At 55.2% G+C, this 17,654-nt stretch overlaps 4 protein-coding genes across 4 annotated transcripts; 3 read left to right on the top strand and 1 right to left on the bottom strand.

Annotated features, from left to right (window-relative positions):
* Positions 1-413: 413 nt before the first annotated feature.
* Positions 414-1,878, bottom strand: Rnf208 (ring finger protein 208). The gene has a single exon (XM_028772957.1). The coding sequence runs from the start codon at positions 1,386-1,388 to the stop codon at positions 591-593; it is 798 nt and encodes a 265-aa protein (XP_028628790.1). The 5' UTR covers positions 1,389-1,878; the 3' UTR covers positions 414-590.
* A 3,115-nt stretch (positions 1,879-4,993) lies between these two features.
* On the top strand, positions 4,994-6,129 carry Cysrt1 (cysteine rich tail 1). Its single transcript, XM_028772781.1, has 2 exons — positions 4,994-5,088; positions 5,442-6,129. Exon 2 carries the CDS (start codon positions 5,450-5,452, stop codon positions 5,879-5,881), a length of 432 nt encoding a protein of 143 aa, XP_028628614.1. The 5' UTR covers positions 4,994-5,088; positions 5,442-5,449; the 3' UTR covers positions 5,882-6,129.
* Positions 6,130-8,267: 2,138 nt separating this feature from the next.
* Positions 8,268-8,738, top strand: Rnf224 (ring finger protein 224). Its single transcript, XM_028772934.1, has one exon. It carries the CDS (start codon positions 8,268-8,270, stop codon positions 8,736-8,738), a length of 471 nt encoding a protein of 156 aa, XP_028628767.1.
* A 1,702-nt stretch (positions 8,739-10,440) lies between these two features.
* Positions 10,441-15,708, top strand: Slc34a3 (solute carrier family 34 member 3). The gene is made up of 13 exons (XM_028772933.1): positions 10,441-10,484; positions 11,198-11,321; positions 11,575-11,661; positions 12,100-12,228; positions 12,310-12,453; positions 12,534-12,645; positions 12,733-12,928; positions 13,086-13,175; positions 13,315-13,402; positions 13,485-13,652; positions 13,740-13,856; positions 13,933-14,057; positions 15,105-15,708. Exons 2-13 carry the CDS (start codon positions 11,237-11,239, stop codon positions 15,567-15,569), a joined length of 1,806 nt encoding a protein of 601 aa, XP_028628766.1. The 5' UTR covers positions 10,441-10,484; positions 11,198-11,236; the 3' UTR covers positions 15,570-15,708.
* Positions 15,709-17,654: the final 1,946 nt, after the last annotated feature.

Raw genomic sequence — 17,654 nt, 5'->3', positions numbered from 1 at the left:
ACCATTTCTATGCATTCTTGGCCAGAGAAGGGTACTTTTTTTTTTTTTTGGACAGGATCTCTCTGTGCAATCCATGCTGACTTCACAATCCTCCTGCCTTAGCTTCCAGAGTGCTGGGACTACCAATGCACTTCACCACACACAGCTAAAAGTTGTGTCCGCCTAGCTGGGCCAAATCCCTGTGTACTGCACATTAGCAGTCCTCTGCACCAGTATGTTCACAGCTAGTCCCAGAGCTGAGCAGCATGCTTGGCCCAGCTTGGCCTTCAACAAGCAGAGCAGGCCAACCTTAAATGTAGCTGGGTCGCCCTCTGACAGCTCCTGGTTAGACCATGTTTGGACTATATAGCCTTGGGAACCTACCCAAGGCCCAGGTGTGGGCATAGCCCACAGGAATTAGCTTCAATCAGTGAACAAGTGCAAACTTTGGCAAAGAGTTTTAATGGCAAAGTTGGCTGCAGCGACAATGCCACGCAGGGTAGGGCCAGAAGCCACAGTGGGCAAGAAAGGGTCAGCGGGCAACAGGACAAAGCCAGTTCCCTGAAGAAGCGGCAAGCAAGGGCCTGCAGGCAGTAGTGGGCAGGTGGACACTACATGATGGAACAGGCAGATAGTGGGTTCCGCACATGGCAGGTGCATGCAGCCCCACAGTACTGCCGGAAGGTCTGGTAGCAGCTGCCTTCAGACTCACCCCCCCACTGGCCACCCGATGGAGCAGTCAGGGCTTCAGGTGGCAAACGGCTCAGGATGGATGTGTTGACAGCCAGTGCAGCCAGGCCATAGTCAGTGAAGAGCACAGTCTCACGGTGGCAGGTGGGGCAGGAGATGAACTTGTACTTAGGGCAAGACTCATAAAGAATCTGCAGGCACTGCTCACACACAGAGTGCAGGCAAGACAGCACACGGGGCCGCCGCTGAGTGACGTTGTATGTGTGCCCACAGGTGGGGCATTCCAGGGGCTCACCTGCTATCACTGGCCCAGATGATGAAGGTGCAGAGGCTGTTGGGCCAGGTCGAATCACATACTGATTTACAATGACCTCATCCACTGGTGCCACCCGGGGGAAGCCCAACTCAGAACTGCCCTTGCGGGGCCGCCTTGGCAAGGGTGGTGTGTGGGATGCTCCTTCCAAGGTAGGCATGTCCCCCCCACATGCCTGGTTGACAATGATCTCTGTGTCTGAGGGCCAAGCACGCTTGGGTGCCAGAGTGGGAGTGGGCCTGGGTACAGGTGGGAAGCAGGGGGTGGCCGCTGGAAGCTCAGGGAACTTTTCAGGATGGACAATCTTCATGGCCTCCATTTTGAGGATGACATGGGGGCCTTTCAGGCAGGACATGAGGAGGCCCGGCCATCCACTGCCCACCTCAGACCCAGGGTCAGCTGGCATCCGGCTCTCTACAGTCAGACTGGACGTTGGCACAGGTGGGGGTGTTGGGTGGGGCCGTGGGGGAAGAGAAGGGGCTGCATCCTGGTCCTGCCAGGCCTGGTGAGGACCACGGTTACTCCGTGGACTACAAGGGGCAGCCGGTGACAGCTTGGAGGGCAGCCCCCCTCCCAGAGGCCACAATGGCTTAGCTGGTTCAGTCCGAGGAGGAGGGGGAGGGGGAAGCAGGCGGTGGCAAGGGGGTATGGGAGGCTGTTTTGGGCTGTGGGGCTCACCCAGGGTCTCTGTCTGCTGAGGCTGGCAAGGGGGCGTGGAGGGGCCTCCTCCTGTAGCAGAGGTCAGCAGTCCCTGGGCCGGGACATCTGGGCAGGCAGGGGCTAGGTGGGCCCCATGGTTCCAGGACAGGGCGCCCAGGGAAGGCAGCTAGCCTGATCCCTGGCTGCCGGAGGACCTGGGCTGCAGGCTCCGCAGCAACAGCGATGAAGAGGCCTGCACCAGGCCCAAGCTGCGGATGAGAGATAGCGTGAGGGCAGCACCGGGCTCACCTCACTCTCGCCCTCGACCCCATCCTACACAAAGGACAGGGTGTCCGACCTCTGACCCTGACCTCATCCGTGGGATCCATGTCTCCCCGGAACTCTGAACGCAACCCCCTCCCCGGTATACTCTCCGAGGCCAGACTCACTGTTCGGAGGACAGACTATGAAAATGGAAAGGGATGATGTGTCTGTCCCCCCTCCCGCCCCTCCCCCCCCCCCCCCCCCCCCCCCCCCCCCACACCGCGCTTACCTGCCCCAGCCTGGCGTTCCCCGGCTGCGCCGCCGCCGCAGCAGAGGTTGTCTCAAACGCAGGCCCGGATGTGGCGCTCACACCTTGGCTCTCCTGTTGTAGTGGCTCCGATAGCTCTCGCAGCTCCAGGGGAGACCTCGGGCGATGGCGGGCGCAGGCTGCACCCAGGGGCGCGAGCACTGGTGCTGGACGCAAGGCTCGGCGCGGTGGCGGCGACAGCGGCGACGGCGGCGGCGGCAGGTGCGTGCGGAGCGTGGCGCGTTCTGCGGCGGAGGCGCGGGGACCGCAGTGCGCGCGGCGCCCGCCCGCGCCCGCAGCGCCACCCCCCGTCTGGGGACCCGCGCGGGGTCCACGGGGCGGGGCTAGTCTCCAAGCCGCCCCTCGATCCACGCCTGGCCTGGCGTCGGCTCCCAGTGTCGACCTCCCAGCTAGCTACCGGCTGGTCAGAATCCCCGTGCGGCCAACGTTCCCTTCCCTCCTGGCTGACCCCCGGAGGGGCCAAACCCTCTGCCGAATTTTGTAAGGGAACCCTTCACGTTTTACTCGCTCATTTTGAGCCTCGCAATGCCAAATTAGGGATTCCAGCGTTCCACTTGTGTCTCAGCTACCTTTCGAGCTCTGAAAGGGCAGGGTCCTTTCACTCCAAACTCCGACACACCCCCTGTGTGAACGCCGGGAGTTTTCCAATTCACTGACGTATCCACACGGCACCAGGATTCGTCAAAGAGGGAGATAGGACAGCAAAAGAGACAAGGAGTTAGGTGAATACCAGAAGAGTGGGCAGAGGGGACTGGGGCAGTCACAGGAGGCTTAGAAGGTTCACGGCCTGGAGGTGGAGAGTTGGAAATACCTGAATAGGCTGGCAGTCCGCGTGTAGGGTGGAGGGCCCACTGCGCACACTCACCTGCCTAGGGTGGGGTAGCCCTCTCTTTGGATCTCAGCAGGTCAGCACGTGCTTCTATGTCTCACAGTTATGTACTAAACTAACCCCACCCAGCAGAAGCCCCATTCCTTTCATCCTCCTCCTCCTACTTGGTCCTCTTCTACCTGAACTACACCTTTGCCTCGGGGCTGCGGGGGAGGGAGCCCTCTGTGAGGAAAGGACTAAGGACACACTGATGACCCGGTGTTTACATCTTCAGAATGCCGTTCTCTTCCCTCTCATGGCCACCATACATGTGACCAACACTGAGTCCTATGCCTGACCCTGGAAAGTCCAGATTTTCTTCAGGCTACAGCCCCTTTCTGTACAGTTCGACGAATGGAACAGTGTTCCTGGTGAGCCAAAGCTGGGCCAGACTTTACAGTTCTGTGGCACCATTGGCCCACTTCAGGGCTCCTTCAGTAAAACAATATGAGAGAAGGGGTCAGGTACTAAGATATAGAGGGAGGCGTTTTGTGGGAACCAGGCATGATGCTGGGCAACTCAGATAGCTGTGGCCAGAGAAAGGAATGAGCCCACCCTTCCCGGGAGGACTCTGCTCACTTACCCACTCACTCAGCACGCGCGCAAGGCCACCTACGGCCCCACCCTCTGCCTAGGGTTCCGCCCCGTGAAACGAAGCCACGCCCCGTAGGAGAATAAGGTTCCCCCACTCCAGGCGGTTCTGAGTTGAGTGGTGCGAGCCAAGGATCCGTCCTAACCAGGTCTTTAGGAAACCCTGGAGCGCGGAGGCTTCTGGGGAATTAAGTTTCCACTGGGCACCTCGGCCGGGTTTACGCATGCTCCCGGCTAGGGGCGGAGTCTACAGGGGTGATGAGCACGATTAAGGATGTTTCTGGTTTTCACCTATTAAGCGTATTTCCCCCAGACCCATTTCCTTCTACTTGCTAAGTTGCTAGGACTCTTGTGTCGACCTGCCTGACTGGCTCTACGCAGGCTTACTCACTCACCCTGGCTTGCTTGAAAGGCCCTGTCCTACTTGGAATTTTCCCGGACTGGAGTCTGAGCCTGTCCCATTGGTTGTAGACCCAGGGAAGCCCACAGTTGTCTCAACCCTAGCCCCACCGTCATTCTTCGTGGCCCCAATGAGCAAGGAGGTGAAGCCGCAAAAGCAGAAGGGTGCCAGGGCCAAGAATGGGTGCTGGGAACAGAAAACTTAAGGAAGCTTTTACCCCAACTCACCAACACAGGGAAACTGCAAGTTTAAAAAGGAGTTGAAAATGTCACTTGTAGCCGGGCAGTGGTGGTGCACGCCTTTAATCCCAGCACTTGGGAGGCAGAGGCAGGTGGATTTCTGAGTTCGAGGCCAGCCTGGTCTACAGAGTGAGTTCCAGGACAGCCAGGGCTATACAGAGAAACCCTGTCTCGAAAAAAACAAACAACAAAAAAAATGTCACTTGTGTCTGAAGTTCATGTTACTAACTGTAAGATAAGTGTATCTGTGAAGTTGCGTCAAATTTTATGTATTATTATTATTATTATTATTAAAGCAGACAGTCCTCCAAATAGTTTTAATTGTCTTGTACACTCAAAAGTCTCAGTATGTGCTAGGTATGGACAGTTGGTGGCAAGGAGGAACAAAATGGTGGCAGAAGAGATGTGAGTGATAGCTGGGTAACCTAGCACATCTGAAGGCCCCAGAATCCGAAGGCCTGCCTCCACTTCCTTTCTGGTGCCATGACCCAAGGAGGTAGGGCATGCTCAGATGAATCGTGATTGAGTCACCCCAGATTGGCAAATGCCCCTTAAAGCCCAAACCTTGGCCTCCACCCATTTGGGAATGAGGGGTGGCTAGCTGCTGTGCTCTAGTTGTTGAGGCCTCTTGGGATCTTAGGAACCCCATCTTTGAGCTCCGCCCCAAGGCCCCACCCCTCTCTAGGAGGGAAAAGGCACTTGCTGGTAGCTCTGCTCACAGGCACTGGGCCCTGGAGCTGGAGGACTAAGAAGACAGACTGCTGCTGCTTGCTGCAGGTGAGTCCTTGGCTAGATGCTGACCTGTACTTACAGGTTTCTCCTGGGCAGCCTCTGCTCTCCCTTGGACCAGCTCATCAGTGGCTTCTAGCCTTTTGTCCTCATTCCCTGCTGCATCCTGGAGCATTTCTTGGATACTTGGTGGAGGGTGGTAACTGGGTACTTGGGCCTACCTCCAATACACATAGGCCTTGCACACATTCTGATGTCTCCATACCTGCACATAGATGCCTTAGGGATATGGCTCTCCACAGGGCAGACTCCTCTTAAATGGGTATCTTCTTAGGCTACAGGCTCTGAGGCAGCTTTTCTCTTCCCTGAGTCCCTATATATTTCTCTGCTCACTCCTGCAGCCTGGACCATGGACCCCCATGATATGGTTGTGAAGAATCCATATGCCCACATCAGCATCCCTCGGGCTCACCTGCGATCCGACCTGGGGCAGCAGTTAGAGGAGGTTCTTTCTTCATCTTCCTCCTCCGAGACTCAGCCTCTGCCTTCAGGAACCTGTACCCCAGAGCCAGTGGGCCTCTTAGAAACTACTGAAGCCCCAGGGCCCAAAGGTATCAAAGGCATCAAGGGTACTGCTCCTGAGCAGAGCCAACAGACCTGGAAATCACCCTGTAATCCCTATAGCAGTGGGCAGCGCCCATCGGGACTGACTTATGCTGGCCTGCCGCCTGTAGGGCGTGGTGATGACATTGCCCACCACTGCTGCTGCTGCCCTTGCTGCTCCTGCTGCCACTGTCCCCGCTTCTGCCGTTGTCACAGCTGTTGTTGTGTTGTCTCCTAGCTGACTACCCAACCTCCAGGGCTGTGGGACCCAGGTTTCTGCTCGGTGCCAAAGCAGTGCATCAGGAGCAGCCGTTGTCATGAGCATCAGCCGTTTCCTACCCTGGACAGGGAGTCTGTCCACCAGGAAGGTTCAGCTGGAGCCCTCTGGAATAGGGTTCCAGACACTAGCCATGTTGGCGGCAACAGGGACACCCTTCACATCCTGCAAAACTTTGGCAATAAAGCAGGATGAGCGTTGTGCCCGTGACTGCTGTTTTACCAGGGGCCCATTTGGGAGAGGGTCCTAGTCTAGAACACAACATAGACAAATACAATCTCCCTAACAGGCTCCCAAACTCTGTGAGATCTTCCAGAGACTGGAAAGATCCAGAGACTGCCTCATGACATCCAAAATTTAGGGAACTTGTAGGTCTCATTCTGCCCAGGGAGGGGCTTGTAGGTGGTAATATGTCCACTGCCTTGGGCCAGTTCCCTGTACTCCCTAAGCCTAAAGCTGAGATAGTGAACAAAGCTAACCTTGGGTCATAAAGCAGGAGGGTGCCATGCCACTGCTGGGGGGCTCTGAGAAAGTACTCTACAGGAGGATCAGATGGGAGGACTGTTGGTGGGTGGAGCTGGTGTTAGCAGGTTTCAGGGAGTGGGAACACAGGATGCAGGACCCAGAATCCAGCCCTGCCCAATGTGAGTCACCTCCCAGCCTTAGCCAGGGCATATTTCTGGTTTCCCACAAAATGTGATTCCTGCAATCTAGAGCTCTGTTGCTTTTGTATTTCGAGTGATCTATACTAGGCCTTAAGGGTGAGGCAGGGAAGGGTTGAGTGGGGTGCTCTCTTCGTGTCTGTTCAAGCAGTGTAAGATGCCTGTTAGGGGCCATGTATGAGATGCCAGGATAGGGAGTGTGCAAGGAAGCCAACCCTGGCAGCCTGGTGTTTCCGGGGCAGGGCAGAGCCACACACCGCTTGGAGGAGAAGAGCTGGCCTCACAAGACAAACTAGTCCTCCTAAAGTCGGCCATCCCCTGACAGAGACAGGTCATACAAGAGGGCAGGCTAGACATGTAATGTGTCGAGGTCTCCAGGTATGGGCAGATAGGTCTCCCTTCCGAGATCTTTGTCCCTGTTCTAGTAAAGGCCAGTGCAGGAACCCGTTTGACCAGTCTTAAAGGCAGACTGCCAGGGAGTGGGCAAAAGTGAGTAAAGAGGGTTGTTCTGCCCTTTGGCTTTCTTGTAGCATCCCTTGTGCAGTTCGAGGGGCCCTGACAGCCTATCCCAACAACTAGGAAGACAAGTGGGTCTTCCTAGTTCTGCACTGTCTTCAGTCTCAATCACAGGGAAGACGGAGCCCACTTCCCTGACCTGTCTCCCTGAACTATTGCAAAGGCTGGGGGTCCAATGGGCAGTCCTTGGGAGGGGCTTTCGTTAGGCAGGGGAGTGCTTTGGGGATGATGGTTGTGGGAGGGAGATCTGCACGCTTTGTGTTCAAGCGCCACCTTAGGGCCAATGGACTGAGTACTCCCTGGGATATCACAGAGCCAGGCTATGATGGAAGATGATCATGAGAAGTGCCACAATTTATCAAGAATTTGCACCCTACTCTGGAGCTGCTAGTGGGAGGGGGCAGGCTCCCTGAGAGGTGATGTGAGCTGAGGCTGAAAACTGGGCTTCACTCAGGCCAAAGCAGGAAGATGTTACAGTGTGGGGATTGGACGAGAGGGGTGGGGGCTGAGCCTGGGAGAAGAATACAAGAACTGGGAGGATATAGGTGCTGGGGACAGCTAGGGCACAGAAAGACAAAGCCAGATCTCTAGGAATTACAGGCCGAATAGTCTAGGCAGCATCCCTTATGCAGGGGGCTGGCTCACCTTATCTCTTGCCCAGTGGGTGGTGCATCAGATCCAATTGCAGGCACTCTGTGGCTGAAAGAGGAGCCCACTCTAGCCTGATGCTGCCACCACCTGCCTCCTGCTGTCTTGCCTGTGTAGACAGTAATGCGAGCCCAAGGCTCCAGGCATGCGAGCCATGCGGTGTCCAGGGTCCCCACCCCTCCTTCTACAGTCCTCTAGCTTGGAATAGCTTTCTGGTGGAGTGGATGCAGGTAAGAGAAGCCTGGGGTTCAAGAAGGTTAGGGGTGGGAGTAAGCAAGAGGGGCCCCAGAGTGGTCTCAACAGTGGAATATACTGGCATTTCAGCCAATGGCCACAGAAACAAGAGATATGCCCAGACTTTATGACAGGCCAAGACTACCACCTTTCCCCCAGGTGTGTAGGCACTTACTTTCTGGGCAGGCGTTCTGGAGGCCAGCGTGGGTCAAACTGTCACATAGGTGGGCAGAGGTGATTTGTAGCGTGTGTTGTTGCTCCGTTGGTTCCCTCATACTGTCCCTAGGATGCTGCAGCCCGAAGGCCTCCACATCTTGGAGGAAGGGACAGCCCTCACAGCCCCACGGAATGACTGCATCATCTGCTACTCTGCCTATGACCTCTCAGTACACTTGCCTCGACGCCTCTACTGTGGCCATACCTTCTGCCAAGCATGCATGCGGCGGCTGGATACTCCAGCCCATGAACAACACTGGATCCCCTGTCCACAGTGCCGACAAAGTACCCCTATGCCCCGTGGAGGGGTGACCATGTTGGACCTGGACCTGGCTGCCTTCTTGGCAGTCAAAGCTGAACGGGAACCATCAAAAATGGAACCTAGGTCCTCTGTCCCCCTCAAAGCCAGCACCACTGTCACTCAGCAGCCAACTGGACTCTACCCCACCTTGGGCCCCCAACCCCACTTCCCTCAGCTTGGATGCTGCTGCTGGGGCTGGGGAAGACTGTGCTGGTATCCTCCTGGGAACCCTGAAGTCTAAATCTCCACCCAACAAAGGGAGCTCTGCTTAGTAGCCTGCCTACCTTGGAGCCACAAATCAAACACAGTGTAAATAGAACAGCCTGCTAGCAAGACAACTTACCTACATGGCCGGACATAGTGGTGTCACCTTGACCAGGAGCATTTTGGGCCATAGCCTAAGATCAGAGTCAATGGCCATGGTGCTATGACTCGACAGTAGGCTGGTGACCTCCCATTCTGCTGGTCTAGATTCCCATATCCCAAAGTAGCCTGACTTTGGCTAGCCAACATCCTGCTGTCTGTGCCTCCTGTAAAGCCAGGACTCACTCAGCTCAGAGAATGACTCCCAAGAGTCTGTGGAGGTGAGTGTAGGAGCCTGGACAGGTCCAAGCTATGGTTGTATATGAGTGGCTGGCATCAGAGCAGGTCTTCCTCTCTATAAACATGCAGAGGTATGAATCAGGAGGGAGAGCACGTTACCTCCTCTGTCCCTGGAGTCTCATGTGTTACTATCTATCCAACAATGGTCCCTGAGCTCCCACTGTGAGTCAGGCTCTGTTCTCAGAGGGCCTGAGAGGCTCTGCAGCACAATGCTACCTCCTTGACAGGTACCAAAGAGGGGTGCCATAGAGGGCTAGCTCTGACAAGGGTTCTTGACTGATGTTTCATAGCTCATTATCTCTCTCTCTCAAGACTCTGAGCTTCCGTCTATCACTGGTGACTATACCACAGCCCCTTCAGTCCATACTAGAGGCTACAGATGACTGACAGCCCCAAGGCCAAAGCTGGAAGCCTCCATCCTGCTAGGAAGGAGGAGCCTCCTGGGCAGTGGGTGTAGGATGGGAGGCAAGAGAATTTGCTGAATAGACATTGAGAAGACTCCTTCCCTGGGCAAAGTCCCTCAAGCAGCTAGGGACAAGGCTGAGCAGTGAGCAGAGAAGGCTGCTGGAACTCGCAGGGCTGCTGGGGAAATAGCCTGTAAGGGAGGGCCTAGTCCTCATCCCAAGGGCTGGAAGGGGCCTGACCCACAAGAAGGGACATTTCACACGCATGTGCGGACAGGACAGCGCTCAACTGGGAAAAGATACTCAGATAGGGGTCAGGCGATAAGCTCCTCTGCCCACCTCCTTCCACACAGATAGAGACTCCAAATCCTGGACCCCTTGCTGGGATCCACAGAAAGCCCTTCTGAATCTGGCCCCACCCTTAAACTCAGATTTGAATCTGCTGACCTCAAAGCCTGGTGCATTCCCAGGTCACCTGAGGAAATCCATCCTCCACACCCACCTGGTGCAAAGGGCTTCTCTCTTGACTCTGTCAGGTGCAGAGATGACCATGATAAGGTTTGCAGAGTTTGCAGCACAGAAGGAAGAAGGGCAACTTTCTCATGGGGTTTCTAGGCAGCCCCAGCCAGAATGACAGCATCCTGCCTGGGTGGTGTAGAATGTCTATTAAATGTATCAGATGCCTACTGGTGGCTGCAGTGTCCAGCTGTATTTTGCTCCTGGCCAGATGTTGCCCATTTCTGGAAGAAGTTCCACCCCAAGGGAGTTGGGCTGGGGCCTCAGTGCTCCTAGCCCTAGGATGATAAGGGTCTGAATCAAGCCTTGGGCCAGGCAGGGTCTCCCCTTGGGGGCCCCAGCTCCTGGGTAAACATTAATGGGGCTCCACACACAGCAGGTCATGTGCACACTGACAGATCTTTGACCTGCAGCTGTTCCCGCTGTGCCTCCTCCCTGCTGGTGCCCCCTCACCACACATGCAGGTAGGAGCTCCGAGAACCAGACCAAGCTCTAGGACACTGAGCCCAGAGCTTAGTGAGCATCAGGTCTAGGGTTTGGGCATCATTCTGAAAACCCAGGAGCTTAGGGCAAGTGAGAAGAGCCTAGAGGCAGGCTGGGGGAGGGGACACAAAGGACCCCTGGGCCTGAGCCCAAGCACTGTGCAAGGGCCAGGGTAGACTAAGATCCAAAGAGACCCATGGGCCCAGAGCTGCCGGGAAGGCCCTGACATGAGCAGGGGCTCTCCCAAGCTCTGCTCCTAAGTCTGGGGAGGTAGGCTCTTATCAAGCGAAGACGTCACTTGTTTGGTATCAAATACCAAAGTCTAAGCTGGGACCATCTGCAGTGTCCTTACTGACACTTGATAGGTGAAAGCCCAGGGTTCTCTAGCTAGCAGCTACTTCCTGTCAGTGTCCCAGAACCCCGTACCCTCAGTCAGCTGTCAAACTTTCTTTCAGCAAAGACCAGTGAGGAAGCTGGGAAGCCAGTGTCCCATTTCTTCTGCTCCCTGAAACTAGACTGAGCTCCTCTGACAACCACCGAGGTCACCGTATCCACTGTCTGTGGTCAGAGGGAAGGGACAGCCACCAAGACCTGCAAGGTGTGGGAGGCTTGGGGGGGTGACTTTAGCCTGCTTGGTGGGATAGAGGGTGGAGTAGGATGAACAACCAACTCATACCTGCCTTGCTCTCAGCAGATCTAGGATTGGGCCTGGGTCTTCCCTTTCTTGAAATCCATGCCAAATTCCCTTGATAGTGGCCAGGTCCCCAACCCTACTCTGGATGCAATTGACCTGGTGGACCGGAGTCTGAGAAATGCAGGTATTACGTGTTCCTGAACTCCTATCTCTTCACAACTACCCAGACAAAACTGAGATTTCTCTAGCTTCCCTCTTGAAGTTGAGAGGTCTCTTCATACCTCTGGCCTAAGCCAGACTCACTGCAACCCTTCCCCATCCCTGCTTCTGTACCTCACCCATGGCCCCTTGTGCCCCAGCCCCCTCCACCTCTGCCTACCTTTTGTCCTTCTCCTTAGGAAATCTACAAACAGCCCTACCTGACCTGACCCCTGCAGGGACCTTACTGTCCATCCCAGGCTTAGAGGAGGGAGGCACAGACCCCTGGACCTTCTCTCAGCTGAAGAACGCTAACCAACTGAAAGGTAGGCCCGGGAGTGTGACACAGCATACAGGCAGATCCCTGGCTTCCCCTTTTCCAGCAGAGTATAGTCTGGGACTTAATAGAACCCACCTCCTAGAAACCCACATTGAAATGCTTGAGGAAACCCTCTCCCAGCTGCTTGTCTTCCTTTTACTCCCTGCTGATGGCTCCAGTTCTGGGACTCCCCCTTCAAGGTCATGGGCTAAGCCATATAGCAAAGAAGCAAGGGAGGACAGAGGAGAGGACACAGACTCTGCCTTGGGGAACTAATACAAGGGGAGACGTGGGCTCTGCCTAATGGGACAGAAGGGAGATCCTGTTCTCTGTCCGAGAGGTGACAGGAAACATGGGCCCTGTTCTCAGAGAGCAAAGTATGTATGTGTGGGGTTTTCTGGGCAGTAGCCAGCTGGTCAAAGATAGCCCTATCTTATGTCCTTAGAGGTTGGCATGGCCAGCAGGCTTCGCCAGGTGATCAGCAGCTTTCTCAAGGCATGCGGACTCTTGGGAAGCCTCTACTTTTTCATCTGCTCCCTGGACATCCTCAGCTCTGCTTTCCAGCTCCTAGGCAGTGAGTGGCCAGGTGGGAGGCCAGGGTGGGGATGGGAAGTTGGCATCTTACAGTCTTGTTGCATCTCCCTGTGGGGAATAGGCAAAATGGCTGGAGACATTTTCAAGGACAATGTGGTGCTGTCCAACCCTGTGGCTGGCTTGGTCATTGGTGTGCTGGTCACAGTCCTTGTACAGAGTTCCAGCACGTCTTCCTCTATCGTGGTCAGCATGGTGGCCTCTAAGTGTGAGTGCACCTCTCCTTCCCAGGGCAGTGAGGGGGAGGGCAGTTAGTGAGCAGGCATTGCTGAAATGGCATCCCTACAGTGCTGACTGTCCGGGTGTCTGTGCCTATCATCATGGGCGTCAACGTGGGTACTTCCATCACCAGTACCCTGGTCTCAATGGCGCAGTCAGGGGACCGGGATGAATTTCAGAGGTGAGTAATGACTGAAGAGCCAGGCTGGTTCTGCCTTGGCCTCACTGAAGGCTGCTCAGGCAGACAGCCTGCCCCGTGTTACTGCAGGGCCTTCAGCGGCTCAGCTGTGCATGGCATCTTCAACTGGCTCACAGTATTGGTATTGCTGCCACTGGAGAGTGCTACTGCAGCATTGGAGAGACTGAGTGAGCTGGCCCTGGGTACTGCTAGCCTGCAGCCAGGGGGGCAGGCCCCCGACATCCTCAAGGCATTGACTCGGCCTTTCACACATCTCATCATCCAGGTGAGGACAGACGTGTCAGAGGAAGGCACTGTGCCTGCCTGGCTGACAGAGCAGGAGGCAGAAGCCCTGTCCTGGATGGGGACAGAAGAGGGTTTAGGCTTATAATAAGCTGAGGGATAGGAATGCCAGACACATAAATGTGCCCTTTATCTACCAGCTGGATAGCAGTGTGATTACCGGCAGTGTTACCAGCAACATCACTAACAGCAGCCTGATTAAGCACTGGTGTGGCTTCAGGGGGGAGACGGTGAGGTGCCTCTGACCCTATCTCTCATTTGACTTCTGACCTGCTGAATGGTCCTATCCACTTGATTGTGAGCCTTCTGAATCTCTGTCTGCCTCCTGTGAGTGCTGTGAACCTGGCCTGAGTCCTCCTTACCCCTCAGCCCCAGGGAAGCAGTGAGGAATGCGGCCTCTTCAGCTCTTGTACAGAGAGGAACAGCTCAGCACCTGCAGAGGAGGACAGGCTGCTCTGTGAGTTCCTCCCTCTGTCCCACCACTCCTACCCTGCTTTCTGCTCTGACTCCTCCCTGCTCACCACCCTGCTCTGCCACAGGCCACCACCTGTTTGCGGGCTCAGAACTCACAGACCTGGCTGTGGGCTTCATCTTGCTGGCGGGCTCGCTGCTGGTACTCTGTGTCTGTCTGGTCCTCATCGTTAAACTGCTCAACTCTGTGCTGCAGGGCCGCATTGCACAGGCTGTGAAGACTGTTATCAATGCAGGTGGGTGTATGGGCACCCTGGGCCTGGGATGGAAGACCAGGCAGGGATTTAAGAATGACCCAGCACCCCACTTATGCACACTGGCAGATTTTCCCTTTCCCTTTGGCTGGCTCAGCGGCTACTTGGCCATCCTCGTTGGTGCAGGCCTAACCTTCTTGCTTCAGAGCAGTAGTGTCTTCACGGCAGCCATTGTGCCTCTCATGGGTGAGCCAAAGTGGGCAGTGGGCTTGGGGTTGGGGGAGCTGAGCTGGGGCCTCCTGGTAACCCTTTATTTCTCCAGGGGTCGGGGTGATCGACCTGGAACGGGCTTACCCCCTCTTCCTGGGCTCCAACATTGGCACTACCACCACAGCCCTGCTGGCTGCCTTGGCCAGCCCTGCAGACATGTTACTCTTTGCAGTTCAGGTACTGGCCTCAACCATTTCCCTGTTCACAGACCAGCCCAGGCTGGCTACATTCCAGATTCTCCTTGGGCTCCTTAGACTCTGACCACAGGCCTGCAACTCTACTCTCAGACCCAGGGGGACATTGCAGGGACCTCACAGTCCGAGCCTCAGTTCTTCCTTTTTCAGGACTGCTTTCCCAGAATGACCTGTGGTCATCTCATGTCCTTAGTCCCTCTATCATTGGTAGCCCTCCAGATTCCCCAAAGGACCCCTGCTCCTCTGGCCCCTACATCCTGGGGTATCCAAGTGTGGTTGTCTGGTCCATGTCTGCAATGTGACTCTTCCCAAATTCCTGTTCCTCCATGTTCCTATCTTCCCAGACTCCGTCCTGGTGATGCTCCAGCTGAGCTGTGCTAGCTTCATCATGCCACTGAACTGAGACACAGTTCTGCCTCTAAGTTGTCTCTTCCTAACCCCAAATCTCCCAGCTTTGTGCCTTAATCCTATTCCAGCTCAGACTCTCAATCACCTACCTAGTCTTTGGTCCACTGTCCTGACTCTAGATTCCTAATGCCTAGGACAGGATCAGGTTGTGAAATCTTGGGTTGCACTGGCTGCTGCTGTAGGGGAAACTGAGCCTAGCTCTCCCTGCATCCCACGGCATCTTTTTTTCGCCTCTGTATCATCATTGTCACTTAGACACCCCCCCGCCAGCCTACACCATCCTCTTCCAGCCCAGCCCTCTGGATTGTGCTTATTCGCAGAAAGGCTGTTCCCTGCCCACCTCCCATTGTCTCTGATAGCAGCAGGGAAGTGTTATCACGCAAGGGTGCTGACATAGGCCCCTATCTCCTAAAATTCAGGGGAGGGAGAATACGGTAAATATGAGCCTACTCTGCCTAGACTATGCTGTCCTAAGTGGTCTGTCTGAACCACTCAGCCGGACACAGCAGACAAGCTTCAGACATGACCAGAGTAAGGAAAGACATGGTTTCTAAAGAGCCCAGGTGACTTACGTCATCTGGTCCAAGCTCCTCACCCCCTCTTGCCCTTTCCTACCTACCAGGTTGCTCTCATCCACTTCTTCTTCAACCTGGCTGGCATACTGCTGTGGTACCTGGTGCCTGTCTTGAGACTGCCAATTCCACTGGCCAAGAGCTTTGGGGAGCTAACTGCTCAGTACCGCTGGGTGGCCATTGTCTACCTACTATTCACCTTCCTGCTGCTACCCCTAGCAGCCTTCGGACTTTCCCTGGTGGGGGGCTCAGTGCTGGCTGCAGTAGGGGGTCCTCTGGTGGGGCTGATGCTCCTTATCATCCTGATTAATGTCCTGCAACGACACCGACCATCCTGGCTGCCTCACTGTCTTCGATCCTGGGCCTGGCTGCCACTCTGGCTCCATTCTCTGGAGCCCTGGGACCGCCTGGTGACTGGTTGTTGCCCTTGCAGGGCCTGCAGCAACTCCCATATGACCAGCAAAGTGGCTCACTGCTATGAGAACCCACAAGTCATAGCTTCTCAGCAGTTGTGAAAAGTGGGTCCTATCAACCCAGCCAGGGCACTGGAGGCAGGAGAGACGGCCTGCCAATTTTCTCTGGGGCCAGGTAGGGCCCCCATGGATGTCTTAGTCGCCTGCATCCTCTCCTTTGCAAATAAACAAGGTAACTGTTGAGTGTTGACTTTCTCTCCCTAGATGGGGTTGCCTATCCCAACTCTGAGTGGAGACGGCCAAGCAGCGCCACGCTGCCCCTAGCGGAGACTCGAGATTAGGGTGGTGCTCCTCCCCCACATCCCAAAGCCCGAGACTTGTTTATTTCTGTGGTGGCTGGTGACAGGAGGCCTTCCGGCCGAGAGCTGCCTGGGAAGGCTGGGCAGGGCAGAGAGCCCAAGTTCACGTTGAGAGGGAGCCTGAGATCCGCCAGCGATGGGTGTGAGGGAGGTTCAGTTGAGTATATGACTTTTACCGAGTTGTGCAAGAGGCTGACTTTGCGTCCAGCCGGCAAGCTTGGTCAGGCATGGTCTACCTAACCGCCAGGGGGCACCATTCCTCCTGCCATGATCCTAAACTGAGGGTTCGGACTAGGAGGCACCCTACCTCTGCCACGTTGGTGCCCAGACTTGTCCAGGTAGCCTCCGAGGACTTGCCCATCTAGGTGAAGGATATAAGGCCTAGACACCATTTTCTTCACCTGGGTGCGTAAGAAAGGACTTGGGAGAGCATGGGGCCCTGCTTGGGGCTTCTGCCCTCCTCCTTCTTGCCTCCTGCTGGACGGTCTGGTTTTCAAACTGGAAGGTTTGTCCTACAGCCAACAGGTAACTGGACACCAGAGTAGAGGCAGAGACCTCTCACCACCTCCAGCTTTAATCCCACCCCTCCCACACCACGAAAGAGAAAGCGACCCAAAACAGGCACAGGTTATAGTAATCAGACCCACAGTGGCGCTGACAGGGATCCCTTTGGTCTGTCCATTAGAGCTTTCAGGTATTTGACAGCATCTAGCTTTTTGACATTGAAACACAATACTGCCGTCTGCAAAGCTCATGACCCAGAACTATGAGATTGAGTTACAACAAACAAAGCCCTCGATGTTTTAAGTTCACAAGTTTGAGTTTGCGCATTTATAATTATTCTTGACCACATGTGGCCAACAGGTGTGAATTTTCTTGGCCTAAAACTTTTCCTTGCACCCCCACCCCCAACCTCCAGGTTTGACTGTCTAGCTAGACTCTGAGTCAACAGGTATGGCATTCAGGGAGACGAAGCCTGGGGAACCCCTAGAGACATCCATTTATTGCCCAAGGGTTCTATCCTTGTTGGTGTGTGTGTTGTTATTGTTGTTTTGTTTTAAATTACTTTAGATTTATGTGTATGCATGGTTTTTTGGCTGTGTTTTATGTATGTGTACCACTTGTGCCTGGTGACATTGGAGGTCAGAAGGTATCAGATCACCCAGATAGAGGAATGGTTGTAAACCACTAAGCCCTCTGCCCAAGCACCAAGAGCTTGTAACCACTGAGCCATGTCCTTTGTATTTCGGATTCCTGTCGATCCCCCATACATATCGTAGGTGCCTCCATTGTCCTTTCTGTCCTTTTAGAATATCCCAGGCCCTCTTTGTCTTTAGCCTTTACTGTCACCCAGGTTCTGTACCATTCCCTCCCCCAGCTCCTAGGCTTCCTAGGCTCAGAATGTACTCAGTCCACTAGAAAACTGACTGAGCTGAGGACTTGCAGGTGAGCTCCAGCGGGGACAGAGCAAGGCCTGTGTACTGCAGCCTTAGTTCACCCACTCTCGTGACCAACCGAAGGGTGCTTTTACACAGACTCACGGTGTTCTCTGATCTTCTAGAGGAGGGGCAGAGCCAGGCTGCATCTCTGGAAGATCCACTGAGAGAGTCAGTGGCCTAGTCCACAGGGGAAGCACCTTGGCACCTCTCCTTCCGGGGTGAGGGGAGGCCTTCCACAAAAGCTGACCACAGGGTCCTTTAAGGCCACAGAGACTGTCTGCCTGCTGCTCCTGCCTGGCAGTAATGCACCCTCCCACTGGGACCATGGCCACCAGTAAACAGAGCCTTCCTTGTGCAACCTCCAACAGCTGCAGACTGGGGAGGGAGGG

The sequence above is a fragment of the Grammomys surdaster genome, unplaced genomic scaffold (genome assembly GCF_004785775.1).
Source record: "Grammomys surdaster isolate TR1022 unplaced genomic scaffold, NIH_TR_1.0 219, whole genome shotgun sequence".
Taxonomy (NCBI): domain Eukaryota; kingdom Metazoa; phylum Chordata; class Mammalia; order Rodentia; family Muridae; genus Grammomys; species Grammomys surdaster.
Note: the sequence above shows the minus strand (reverse complement) of the source record. Positions and strands in the feature narration are given on the sequence as shown.

Coding starts and splice junctions, on each gene's coding strand:
- Rnf208 (XM_028772957.1), bottom strand. CDS start 1,388: ATGCCAGCTGACCCTGGGTCTGAGGTGGGCAGTGGATGGCCGGGCCTC.
- Cysrt1 (XM_028772781.1), top strand. CDS start 5,450: ATGGACCCCCATGATATGGTTGTGAAGAATCCATATGCCCACATCAGC.
- Rnf224 (XM_028772934.1), top strand. CDS start 8,268: ATGCTGCAGCCCGAAGGCCTCCACATCTTGGAGGAAGGGACAGCCCTC.
- Slc34a3 (XM_028772933.1), top strand. CDS start 11,237: ATGCCAAATTCCCTTGATAGTGGCCAGGTCCCCAACCCTACTCTGGAT. Junction 11,322..11,574: donor CCGGAGTCTGAGAAATGCAG/GTATTACGTGTT, acceptor TGACCCCTGCAG/GGACCTTACTGTCCATCCCA. Junction 13,857..13,932: donor AGCCATTGTGCCTCTCATGG/GTGAGCCAAAGT, acceptor TTATTTCTCCAG/GGGTCGGGGTGATCGACCTG.